This window comes from Oryctolagus cuniculus, chromosome 1, assembly GCF_051225735.1.
Source record: "Oryctolagus cuniculus isolate XC-2025 breed Fujian yellow rabbit chromosome 1, ASM5122573v1, whole genome shotgun sequence".
NCBI lineage: Eukaryota > Metazoa > Chordata > Mammalia > Lagomorpha > Leporidae > Oryctolagus > Oryctolagus cuniculus.
The window spans coordinates 198,713,392-198,726,455 of record NC_142867.1 but is presented as its reverse complement, the minus strand read 5'-3'; the positions used below and the strand labels follow the sequence as shown (position 1 = coordinate 198,726,455).

Below are 13,064 nucleotides of genomic sequence, written 5' to 3'. Positions count from 1 at the left end.
GTGGATACGGCCAGAAAATAAGGTACCAAGGAGGCAGATACCGGGGCTCAGACACAGGGAGGCAGGCTGGGTGGGCATCCCCTTTTATGGCAGAGGTGCTGCCTGGTTCATTTTTCACGCTGTTGTCCCAGGACACCAGGGGGATGTGCAGAGGGAGTGAGTGTGTGGTTCACAAGCTAATCACCTCCTCCAAGAGAGGAGTCAGCTTACATGACCCGGAAAAGCAGGGTACAGAATGAGAGTGCAGGCAGCTCAGGATCGAGGGTGACAGTTCGTCACCCGGGCCATACTTGAGGGAGAATCACACTACAACGTGCATCCCAAGGTGCACTGGGTATTGAGGCTGGATTTAGAAGCAGGGCTGGAATGGAGAGGATCAGGGTTCTCAGGAGATTGAGAAATCCAATTAATTTCCAAAAACAGGCTATGTTTTTGTAAGAGCAGCTGAAGACCATGTAGGGATCAGTGCTGGGGTTGTGGGTCCCTGGGAAAGCAGTGAGCCACTGGGGTGCTCTGGCCGGGGGAAGCTTGCGCCCTGGCCGCAGACTCGCGGACCTCCCCCTTCTGCCTCAGTACAGGGAGCTGGTTCCTCAGGAGGCAGGGCCTGGGTGGAGGGCTGGTTGTTCAGGAGGTCTTGCTGCCCTACACTTACTTGAGCAGGCCGAGGATGAAGGCGTTAAAGCGCATGGTGTGACTGGTGAGCTCTGGGAACTGGCTGACTTTGTTGTAGAGGCCGTGCAGAACCTTGGTGGATGGGCCTAGGAGGAAGCCAGGGTCGGAGGTCACGCAGCCGATGTCTGGAACCCTCAATTGAGCCCAAGGTCCTTATCTCTCCGCTGGGCACTTACCGAGCTGCGTGGAAGCCTCAACCACGCTCCACGGCATGTTCTTGCGTTGCCCGATGATGACGTCTAGTACAAAGGACTTGAGCCCGTCCTCCAGCACGGCCCGGACAGCGGGGCACAAGTACTTCAGAACCAGGTGGCCCACGTTGGGGCTCACAGAACTGTTTCCCAGCTTTGCCTGCAGATGCAGTCGGGAGTGGCAGGGAGTCATCTGGAGACGACCTTGGCCCTTCCTTTGTCGGCCTGCATGGCTCGCTCCTGCCACCCCCACCCCTCAGAATCCCGCTCTGGAGCAGGGGGAGGTGGTGGCACACGGAGGGCAGGGGTCTGCAGGGCAGAGCTCAGTCCTCCACATTCTTGCTTACCTTTACCCCAGGATCCCGGCTTGTGCCAAAGTGGGCCACAATCAGGTCCACAGCAGTGTTAACAGCTTTAATCAGGCCTGCAAGCAAGGATTGATGTGACAGGTCCTTAAGCAAGCTCCCAGCAAACACTAAAGGCTGAACCCTCCAGGAGGCTGGAGGACTCTCGCACCCTCGGTCTCTGTACCTGTACACAAGTCTCACTGAGACATCCAGGCCAGTACTGTTCTGGTTTGGCCCAGTTCTCAACCCCTGTCTGTCCTTTTGGACCTAACTTTAGTGATACCACGGCCATCCATGACCTTCAACTTTCTTACTTCTTAGCCCTCTGACTCCAATCCCAGATCAATCCAACAATTAGCCTTTTCTACGGAGAAACTAGGCTACTCCCTGCTCTTGGAGATAATCCAGGTCCCTCACACAAGTGCCAGAAAAGGGTGATTCTTCGATATGTGCCTTGTCAGCACCCTCTGCTCCACCCTCAAGTTGCCATGCCAAACCTTTGCCCCTCTTCTTCAGCCCTTCGTCCTACTTCCTGCAGAGAACAGAGGCCACTGGTCATGAATTCCTTCAACTTCCCTCTCCTCCAAGACACATAACTGTACTGCATCTGCACCCCTCTCCCTCCATTCGCGTCCTGCCCAAGGTTCTTTCCTTTCTCTGCAAGGGACTTCCACTTCACCTTTCTCTCGTTTCACAGGCTCCTCTGTTCAGCCCACATTTGTGATTTATGCTCAGTTCTTCCTTCAGTAGCTCACTGAAACTGCTCTAACCTTGGTTCAGTTGGCACTTGGCTGCCTTCCCTGCCTGTCTTCCTCTTACTAAATGTCACCAGCACACTTAGCAAAGCTGCAGGCCCGGGCCCTTGACCGAGAGCACTCAGTTTTCTGGCACATGCCACCTCCTCCCCCATCATGCTTAGCTCACTCAGGGAAGAGCCTGGTTCGGCATCTGAGAAAGGACCCTGGCTCACTCACGGTACACTAACAGTACCCACGTGACTGCCTCCAGGCCCAGTGCTCTCCAACTCCTTCCTGGCACTTGAATTTTAAGACAGGGAAATATTCCCTGTCTTAAATGCCCAAAGTAGGGCAGCAGCATGTATAGGTGAGTAGTGTGATAGCAGCAACTCTGACCTGAGCTCAGGGTTCTAGTCACCTTTTTTCTGAAGCAGGTCAATGGAAATGGCCTCTGAGTTGCCATCTGGGGACAGACAAAACTCAGCTGGGGGCTTCTCAGTCAGGGAGAAGGGGTCTTGGAAGTCAGGGCAGGTCAGTGGTAATGGCTTCAGCATTTGACCTGGAAAGAAGAGAAAAAAATCAAGTTCAGGGCCTCCAGCATGCTCCTTTGGGACTGAGCCCTCCCCACCACAGCAGGGTCTGGGAACCTTGCCCACACACCATTCAGCCGGCAGTTCAGATGGCCAGCAGCTGGGAAAGAGCCAGGAAACTCAAAGATGGGGTTCCTTCGGGTCAGGCGCGCTTCCTGTGGCCTTCGGTCTAGGCTGCCTGATAAACCAGGTGGCCCTAGTGGGTTCTTCCTCCTGTATTCGCGCCACTTGAGGGCTTGAGGGGATAGGTGGTTGGCTGGAAGTAGATCAGATTAGCAGAAGAGACAGATAGGCAAGAGTTAGTAGGAGACAAGGTTTCATATCCACCCAATGGACCCATGTGAAACACCAGAGTTAAGACTATGTGGACATTATCCACAGGTGCTGGGGACAGAGGTGCGAACATTTTAATCTCTGACCCCCAAGTCAGAGCATAAAGACAGAAGTGCTTGGGGTGGTGGCAGTGACGCGCATACCGTTACTGGGCCTGGAGGCCATGCTGCCCTCACCGCCTCCCCGGGCCAGGCTCTCTGCTCGGCTGAAGCCAGATCTCCAGGAGCCCAGAGGTGGCAAGCTTCCTGTTCCATGGAGTCGGTACTCAGCCAAGGTCAGTGTCTTCTGATCTTCCTGCTGTGGCAGCTGGGAGGTGGCAGGCCGGGCAACAGAACAGGGGTGGCTCCATGGGGCTAGGCTGTCTGTGGCTGTGGCCTGCTCTGGGGGAGGGGAGCACGAAGTGGAGGCAGAAGAGTCAGTGCTGGGCCCAAAGGGGCCAGCACTCCGGATGGGGGAGTAGCTGCCCAGGGGTGATGGCCGTGAGGTCTCTGGCTCAGGCCCAGCTTTCCTGGCACCTCGGCCAGAGGTTCGGGGTGTGGACGCCTGTGGCTCCCTGGAGGGAGCTGGGGCTGGGCCTTGAGCAGCAGGGGCAGCCAGTGGGGCAGGCTGCTGTGTACGGCTGCAGCCCGAGAGGCTGTAGAGCTGGGAGAGGTTGTGCAGGGCCCGAGCCTTGGCCAGCTGCTTGGGGAAGTGGTGCTGGAACACGAAGGGCTGGATGGGCAGTGTAGTTGGCCTCTGCTCCTTGCTGTAGCGAAGGACTGGTCGGCTTTCAGCACCACCCCCTGTAGCAACAGGGATGGAGAGGATTCAGATAGGCAGACACTGAAGCCACACGAGAAGAAACAGAAGCAGAGATAAGAGACGAGGCCCACTGGGGAAGGGGCAAGACAGGCAGGACCTGGGTTGCAGGAAGTGAGTGGGGTAAGGCTAATCCCAGCGCGCGGAACATGCCACTGCTGCCCACTTCTTTTGGGAGACTCTTTCCTGTGTTTTGCAATCCTGCTGTTTCACACCTCTTCATTTCTCAAATCTAAAGATGGTGTTATCTTACGGCTCAAGTCTTACACTTTCCCCTTGCCCAACTCCCGTCCAGGCTTTCCTACAGGTGTCTCCCAGGCCCACAGCGTTAGCCTTGCCCTTCCACTTGAGCTCTAGATCACTCTGCTTTCGGGCTCTGCTTTCATGGACACATTGTACCTTAAAAGAGCTCATCCCGTGCCTTTGCCCCCTTTTCCCAATGACTTTCATTCCTGTCGATGGCAGAACCAACGTTTTCTCTCTCTGTGGCCTAGAGACTTGGGGTCCGAGTCAGGATTTTTGCTCATTTCCCCACCAGCACATTTCGTTCTTGAGCAAATCAAGAACTCTTCTTTCTTTCTTTCTTTCTTTCTTTCTTTCTTTCTTTCTTTCTTTCTCTCTCTCTCTCTCTCTCTCTCTCTCTCTCGACAGGCAGAGTGGACAGTGAGAGAGAGAGACAGAGAGAAAGGTCTTCCTTTGCCATTGGTTCACCCTCCAATGGCCGCAGCGGCCAGCGCGCTGCAGCCGGTGCACCGCGCTGATCCGATGGCAGGAGCCAGGTACTTATCCTGGTCTCCCATGGGGTGCAGGGCCCAAGGACTTGGGCCATCCTCCACTGCACTCCCTGGCCACAGCAGAGAGCTGGCCTGGAAGAGGGGCAACCGGGACAGAATCCGGCGCCCCGACCGGGACTAGAACCCGGTGCACCAGCGCTGCAAGGCGGAGGATTAGCCTAGTGAGGCAGGGCGCCAGCCCTCCTGTTCTTCCAGCCGGTCTTCAGGTCCACGTCCCTAAGAACTAAATACAGGACTCCAGGACCGATTGTGGTTCTGACACTGCGCACATGGTGAATGCTGGAATGAACACAAGGTGGCGCTAGAAGCACTCACATGGTCTAAAATCCTGGGTGTGGCTCACCAACCCAGTAGCTCAATAACTGTACTATGCCAGGAATCAGTATTCTTACTGGGCAGATCAGGACATTTGAAATCTATAGCGATTAAGTTATTTGCTCATGGTCACACAACTAGAAAGTGGCAGAGCTATACTTCTGTGTAAGCCAGAGTCTGAGTTTGGGCCTGTGTCTTTTTTTTTTTTTTTTTGACAGGCAGAGTGGACAGTGAGAGAGAGAGAGAGAGAGAAAGGTCTTCCTTTTGCCGTTGGTTCACCCTCCAATGGCTGCCGCGGCCGGCGCACCGCGCTGATCGGAAGCCAGGAGCCAGGTGCTTCTCCTGGTCTCCCATGGGGTGCAGGGCCCAAGCACCTGGGCCATCCTCCACTGCACTCCCGGGCCACAGCAGAGAGCTGGCCTGGAAGAGGGGCAACCAGGACAGTATCCGGTGCCCCGACTGGGACTAGAACCTGGCGTGCCGGCGCCGCAAGGCGGAGGATTGAGCTGTGGTGCCGGCCGGGCCAGTGTCTTTATCACATACACTTCTCAGGCTGGGTTTTCCTGTCCCTTATCTTTTATTTCATCAACAAGTCACAGTGGATGGGACCCTAACCCATTAGGGAAGTGGGTCAGAATCACTCCCAGGGGACATATTAAACTAAGCCCTCCTACCATCCCTAGTCAGCTCTTAAAGAGCAAACTCTGTTACTCTCCCTACTCGCTAGGCTCCAGCCCTACCTGCTTCTGGTCTTAAATACACCAAATTCATTACCTTCTCAGAGCCTGCTGACCTGCTGCTGTTTCTGCCTGACATCTTATCATTCAGCATCAGCTCACAAACCACCCCTTCAATAAGACTGTCACCGGGCAGCCCAGTCCCTGTGGCAGACTGCTCTCTACCCCATTGTTCCATTTCATTTTCTTTGTAGTCCTTTTCACCATGAGAAATTATCCTTTATGTGTTTATTGCTTATTACTCTTTATAACAACTCCAAAAGAGTTGTGATTTTTGTATTCTAATTGCCATGTCTTCAGTGCCTAGAGCAGAGCTTGGGGCACGGCAGGAACTAAAGGCTGAATCCTCAGCATCACTCCTCACTCAGCCCAGCCTCGTGGACCTAGACTCGGCACATAACTGGCTAGCTTCCGGAAGCACCACATGGCACATCTCTACACCTGTCAGCCTTGCTGTTGCCCTCCCACTCCCCTCTGTAAGCACACTGCCTTTCCCCCCTTGGATGTCTTCTTCCTCTCCACTTATTTAAACTCAATTTGTCAGGCTGAGCTGACCCAGTGTCTATCCCCAGTCAGCTCAGGACAGCTTAGAAACCAAATTTCACATTTGTCTTCTGTTATTAGTTTTGTTCTTTCAAAATTTGGTCAGATCCATTTGAGTTTACTGTCTCCTCATCCTCTTCTTTTCACTTTTTTTAATTAAAAAAAAAAAAAGGTACAAAATCAAGAAAAGAGCCCTGTAGTGCATTACCGAAGAGCTCTGTCATACAGCAGCGTCTTGGTGGGAAAAGTCTCATCGCATAGAAAAAACCACTTTTACGCTCCTTCTCCACCTCTGATCAGGACTTGCTTGCCCTGAGGATGCTAGCACAGCATCCCACCAGCTGCTCCCAGCAGGCCCTGCAGTCTGAGAAGGAGCCGCTTCTAAAGGGCTCTGGCCCAGGCTCTGCTTCTCCCCCAGAGACTCCCTCTCCTCCCCTTTCCCCAAGGACGTCTCCACTGTGTACTTCATTGTGTGGCCTTTTCTAATGGATTGTGAGCTCTGGAAGTACATTTGTGGTTTTTAAACCCCTCTGAGAAACCAGCAGACCCAACCTAAGGCTATGGGCACAGCTGTCCGGGAACTTGCTGCCCCTGCCCTCTACCCCCACCCCCATCCCCTCCTTCCCAAACCCTCTGAGATACTTCTGAATTGTTTTCAGGATTCTTCAGCCTTATCTTAGATGATCTCTCTTTAGAACTTTTTTTGTTGAACCTCTTTTTTTTAAAAAAACTTTCTCTTCTTTTGGTTTCTGTGACTTTATTCTCTCCTGGTCTTTTTTGAGAGCTGACCAGATCACCCCCTGAGTCACAGTATCCCCAGCCTTGTCCCCTTTATAACTCCATACACTCTCCCTGGATGCTGTCACCCATTCATTTAGCTTCAACTACTACTTTTATTCCAATGACTTTCCAATCTACATGGAAACATCTCTTTTAGTCCATCTTCCATCTAACCAATGATCTTTCTAAAATGCAAATCAAAATATGCTGGTAAGCAAAGGAAAAACCCACCAAACAAAAAAAGTAATTCCCAGTTTAAAACCCTTCAGGGGTTCTACCCCATTCTTCCATGACTATACCAAATTACCGTATTTGTAGCCTCTGGAAAGCATCAAGCCCTATGTCTTTGTGACTCTATCAGCCCAGAGGGTTCTTCCTACAAGTCTCCACAAAACCTATTCCTGATCATCTTGTGAGACTGGGCTTAAACGTAAACTGTGTAAGTGGTTCTTCCTTGACATTTCAGTCCTAGATATCCCTTCTCATCCACCAGTACCACACACTGCCAACTCTGCATTTCAACTTTGTTTCCTCTTCTGTTTCCAATTTTAGCTGAAATTCCTTGAGGACAGAGGTGAAATTCTTACAACTTAATAAAACAGGGAAAGAATTGGCTTTGGGAGGGGCTACCTGGAGCTTACGGCTCATAGGTCAGGTCTCGGGCTCCTTGGAGAGTGGTGAAAATTACTGATCAAAGAATGAACTTCACTGGTATCCAGTGTGGTTTTCCTGTTAGACATATCCCTTGGTGGTCTCTTAGGCACTGAAAATTACAAATTTCCAAAATTGAACAACCCTGTTCCTCTTTCAGTAAGTCTATTTCTGTGTTCAAATGCTATCTGACAGGGCCGACGTTGTGGTGCAGAGGGTTAAGCTGCTGCTTGGGATACCTACATATCAGAGTGTCTGGGATGGAGCCCTGCCTCTGCCTCTGCTTCCCATGCAGATTCCTGCTGACGTGCCTGGGAGGCAGCGAATGGCGGCTCAAGTACTGAGTCCCTGCCTCCCAGCTGGGAAACCTGGATGGAGTTCCTGGCTCCTGGCTCTTGTTTGGCTCAGCTCTGGTTGCTGCAGGCCTTTAGGGAGTGAACCAGTGGATGGAAGAGCTCTCCCTCTCCTCTCTGTGTCACTGCCTTTCAAATAAGTAAAAATGAATAAACAGTTATTAAAAAAAAGAAATTCCTCTTGGGATTTTCCCATAAACAAATAAACAAAAACAAACAAGAAAAACCAGACCTTATTCAAGCTACCATCATCTTTTTAGGAGTCATCCAGGTTCAGAATCACCGCCTTTTGAATACTTCCTTTTTCAATACATCAGTCTCTAAGTCCTGTTGATTTTTATCTCCTTGGTGTATTTTTTTCAATTCTCTATCTTCCTCCCCCTGTTCCTACTCCATTATACTATAGCACACCCTAGACTGGAAAGATAATAGATGGAGACTGAGGAGTCTCTAAGTGGTGCAGATGGAAGGGTTAGCGGGGACCTATCACAGAGGAGGCCATGCATATATCCTGGTAATCTCTAGTCTTTAGGTTCCTTACCGTCAGCTCTAGCTCTTGCATCCCTCTGGGTATGGCTGTTGGCTGGGCTCCCTGGGACAGCAAGCCCTGGATCCATCAGTGGAGCCAGGGGGCCTTGCTCAGCAGCTCTGAGGCCAGAAGGTGGCGTCTCACTGGACTGGGGGCCCTGGCAGACCTGGGTGGACCAGGGTTCTGGACCGAGTAGGTCTATGCCTGGTCCCAAGGGCATGGGTGGTAGACTATGGCTACAGTGAGTGCCCTTATCCAGTGGGGCCGCCCTGTCTTGCTGGGCTTCTTGGATGGGTGAGAACTCCTGGGAGGTGTCCCCGACGCTCACCCGAAGTGGGGGGGAGCCAGAGCCTGCAGCCTTCTTCCGGCCTTTGGCCAGTTCAGCAAAGGAGGTGACCCTCCTGGGTGGGGAGCTAGGCCCTGCCAGGGCTGCAGGGCCCTCACTCAAGCGTACTGGGCAACTCAGCATGCGCTCCAGTGAGCCCAGGCGGACAGCAGGGCTGCGCTCCAGGCTGCGGTCATAGCTGCGGGAGCGCTGACGTCCCGTGCTGAGGTTGGGGGGTGACGTATTCGTGTACACTTGTCCCTCTAGGATAGTGGGGCTCATGGCAGCGGCTGCTTCTGCCGAGGAACCCACTGCCTCTTGTTCCTCTGGCTGGACTTCGGGCTTCTGGAATAGGTAATACTCAGAAGGCTGGCCTGGGCCTGGTTCTGGGCCAGGGCCCGGTGGGGGACTTATCTTGGTGTGCTCCTCCGAGCAGCTGGTGATGGAAGAGCCAGCCGGGCTTGGGGAGGATTGGGAGGACAGGTCACAGGTGACAAGTTTGTAGTAATTCTGTGTGGCCACGACAAGACGGGCCTGGCTCTGGAAGCAGGCTGTGAGGTCGGCCACAGCTGGGCAGGGCTCACAGTGTGGGCGGTAGGAGTTGCAGTTGGCATCGAGCTCAGGAGATGAGGCATGAGGACAACCATAGCCTCCTTCCCGTCCTCCACTCTCAGGGTGGTGGGACTCACAAGACATCTTCGACTCAGCTGGGGAGGGCTGCAGGTCCAGGTAGAAGCCGCCAGGGTCCGAGTGGCTGCAGAAGGAAGAGTCGCTGCAGGACTGCGGGGCAGAGTTGAGATTGGCTCGGGAGTTGCTGTGCATCTTGTTGTACAGCGTGCTGAAGGTGACCAGCACGCCGTCGGAACTGTTGCAGGACGAGTCGCTCACGTAGCCCATGGACTGGTCAGCTGCCTCAGACTGACTAGATGTGCTGCTGCAGCGGCAGTGCTGGGTTCCTGGGCCCGAGCATCCTGGGTTCCTTGGGGATTCATCTGAACTCAGCTTCCATTCATGGTCAAAGGAAAAGCCAGAGGTATCACTGGCTCCCCCACCACTGCCATTCCCACCAGGTCCCCCACACTCATCCAGCTCCATGGTCTCTGCTTCCAGCTCTGGTCTGCAGCGGTGGCTACTGCGGCACTGCTGGGTGTCCAAGGGTGCCACTGGCTCCTGTTCCTGCCCATCCACCACTCCAGCCCGACTGCGTGGTGCTCCCCATGACCTGCCCACTCTGGGTCCAGATGGTGGCAGCTGGAAAGAGGCTAGATGGAAGGTGGGCTGGCCAGTGCTGTGCAGGTGGAAGGACTGCTGGGTGGCATTGTCACCGAAGCTGTCATCATACAGGTCACCAAGTCCTGGCTCACCCACACCCTCCTGCAGCAAGAACGGATTGTGTCGTTTGGGGGCCCCGGAGCCTCTTCCATCCCGACCCCTACTCTTGGTGCTGTCTGTAGACCGTGCAGATCCCCCTGCAGCAGAGTGCAGACTGTTGTACAGCAGGGAGTCAGCTTGTCCCAGGTCTTGGTCAGGCTGGGTGACACCCAGGTCAGGTGGACAGAAAGGATTGGGTCTTGTGCTCCCACTACCTCCATTTGCCCCTCCACAGCACTGCCTGTCTGGGACTTGACAGTGCACCAGGGGGATGTGGTGGACGATGAGAGTCTCTCCAGTCAGCTTTGGGGGACTATCCATTCTGGAAAGTTCGAACAAGGGCATCAACGGCACCAGATACTGCCCCTGGAGCCCAGTGGGGCAGAACACATTTCATCAGGAGAGCTTGGCACCTGGAGAGAGAGGGAAAGAAAGGGAACCTAATGTGACCTCCCCGGAAGTCAGGGACAGACCTTTCATACCATTTTCAGATGGCAAGGAGCCCAAGAGGAAAAAGGCTCCACATCAAGGTGGAGCTCCAACAGCCCAGCAGGGTAGCTGGGACCCTGCCACACTTTCTGCATTGCACAGGTTCAGCTTCTGGGTCCCCCTTCATTTTACGGTCCCCATATATCCAACTGTGACAAAAGGCCAGTCCTCTTTCCATGCCACATACGAAGGTCTGGAGATCTCAAAGACTGCACTTTCTCCTTCTCTTTCAAAGACCTTGTTGGTAGCAGTAAACAATGACTAGTCCCAAGTATGAAAACCAATGAATAGTGATATGACCGAGAAACAACGCCAGTGCAATGTCTGATAGGACGCAAGGCACGGAGGAGATAGAGAGCTGCCTTAGCTACAGCTACAGCACGCAGGTTTACAGAAGGAAAAATCATGTACTTTGCAGCAACAAGCTGTACGTTTGTAAGAGATTTATTTTTAAATACACTATATCACTTGACCCCCTTTCTCCTCCTCTGAGCCCCAGGATATTTGGCCCTCTGTGGTGACTGTGGGTGAAGTATTCTTACTATCCTCATTACTGTACTGGAGCTTTTCAAATGGAGACTAAGTTGGGCATGAGGTGGGGGTATATTTTATCTATTTTGTGTCACTCTAGCACATTATCATAGAAGGCCTGGCAAACATGAGAGGCAGAATACGTTCTTAATATATGTCTAGCTTAGGTGCAGACCTCCTGAAGTACCCAAAGTCTCCAGTTTTAGCCTCGAACCTTCATTATCCAGAAGCCCTACAAAGCCTTCTCTTCCCAGTTTTACCTCTGACAGGCTAACATTCTTTCTGGTTCAGGACAGTCCCTCCTGAGCTTCTCTGCCCCTGACCACATTGAGGCAGAGCAGCCAACTCAAGTTCTAGTCTCCCAAGTTCAGATCCCAACAGTCTTCACTCCTCATACATTTCTTTTTCTTCCTTTTTATTTCTATCGTTTTCCTTTCATACACTCTAAGTTTAAATCTCTTTTGCTTTTCTCTTATTCACCCTAGAAATGAGCCTTTGATACCACCAATTTCTTAAAATTTAACTCATTTAGACCAAAGGGTCCCAGATCCTCATATGGAGAACACTGAAGAGCTGGGTAAGTAATCAATACTCAAGGACATAAACAGGCAATCATAAAAGAAAAGAAATTGAAATGGTTAATAAACATGTGTGAGGAACAAAGTATTAAGACATAATTAGTTGGGGTTGGTGTTGTGGCATAGCAGGTTAAGCCTCCACCCGTGATGATGGCATCCCATTTGGGTACCAGTTTGAGACCTGGCTGCTCCACTTCCAACCCAGCTCCCTGCTAATGTACCTGGGAAAACAGCAGGAGATAGCCAAGTCCTTGGGCCCCTGCACCCACATGGAAGACCAGAAGAAGCTCCTGGCTCCTGGCTTCCGCCTGGCCCAGCCCTGGCTGTTGCAGTCATCTGGGGAGTAAACCAGCAGATGGAAGATCTCTCTCTCTCCCCTCTCATCTTTCTGTAACACTGCCTTTCAAATAAATTTAAAATATATGCATATAATTATTTATGTTAAATTAAATTCCATTAAAGTTAATAAGCAAGAATATATCTGTCCTTTGGTATTAGCAGGGAATTGGTTCTAGGACCCCTTGCAGATGCCAGAATCCACAGATATCCAATGCCCTTTTATAAAACATAGCATTTGTCTATAGCCTATGCACATTCTCTCATATACCTTAAATCATCTCTATATTACTTAATATAATATAACACCATGTGAATTGTTAAACTGTATGTTTAGGGAATAATGAAGAGAGAAAAATCTGTACATGGTCTGTACAGATAAAATATATGGAGGGGCCATCTGTATTAACAGTCGTTCTTCCTTCTCCCCTTTCTGAGAGGGTGACTCTTTTGTTGGACTTCTAAGTCTTTGTGTGTTGATTAGGGTAATGGGTAGAGAGGTTGGAAGGCAGAAACTAGAGAGGCTAAACTGAGCTACAAAATTAAATATTATAGTGGAAAACATAGAAGAAAATCTCTGTTATCATGGATTGGGTACAGTTTCTAAGATGAGACATGAAAAGCAAAAGAGACAAAAACAAAAACAGAGAAAATAGACTCCACAGTGCTTCAGAGGACACCTAAGAAAGTGAAAAGACAGCCTGTGGAATGGGAGACAACATTTGCAAATCATATACTTGATATGAAACTTCTACTTGCAAAGAAAACTCTTGTATCTTTAGAATAAAAAGAGTTATAACCCAATTAAAAGCTAGGCAAAGAGTCTAAATAGGCATTTCTCCAAAGAAGACACACAAGTGGCTAACAAGCTCATGAAAGGATGCTCATTTTTATGTGGATATCTTAAAAAAAAAAACCTGAAGACAATATAAGTGTGGACAATGATGATGGAGTGGAAAATTGGAACCCTCAAACATGGTAGGGGCATTGCAAAAATAGTACAGCCACTTTGGAAAACAGTTGACAGTTCCTCAAAATGTTAAACAGAGTTACTACATGACCAG

General features: G+C 51.2%; 1 protein-coding gene across 14 annotated transcripts in view; it reads right to left on the bottom strand.

Annotated features, from left to right (window-relative positions):
• RUSC2 (RUN and SH3 domain containing 2) overlaps positions 1-13,064 on the bottom strand; it is a 76,693-nt gene that overhangs the window by 17,911 nt on the left and 45,718 nt on the right. For 8 of the 14 annotated variants that reach the window (XR_011380830.2, XM_051844093.3, XM_089300309.1 and 5 more), the window contains 7 exons: positions 8,383-10,479; positions 3,014-3,652; positions 2,608-2,793; positions 2,366-2,506; positions 1,211-1,287; positions 849-1,023; positions 653-758 (listed from right to left, as the gene is read on the bottom strand). Coding sequence is in view for 13 of the 14 variants with exons in the window: in XM_051844093.3 (XP_051700053.1) it covers positions 653-758; positions 849-1,023; positions 1,211-1,287; positions 2,366-2,506; positions 2,608-2,793; positions 3,014-3,652; positions 8,383-10,411 (3,353 nt within the window). In the remaining variant the exon portion in view is untranslated. The remainder of the gene's footprint in view (positions 1-652; positions 759-848; positions 1,024-1,210; positions 1,288-2,365; positions 2,507-2,607; positions 2,794-3,013; positions 3,653-8,382; positions 10,480-13,064) is intronic. The other 6 variants (XM_051844099.3, XM_070053960.2, XM_070053963.2 and 3 more) reach the window with 3 other exon arrangements.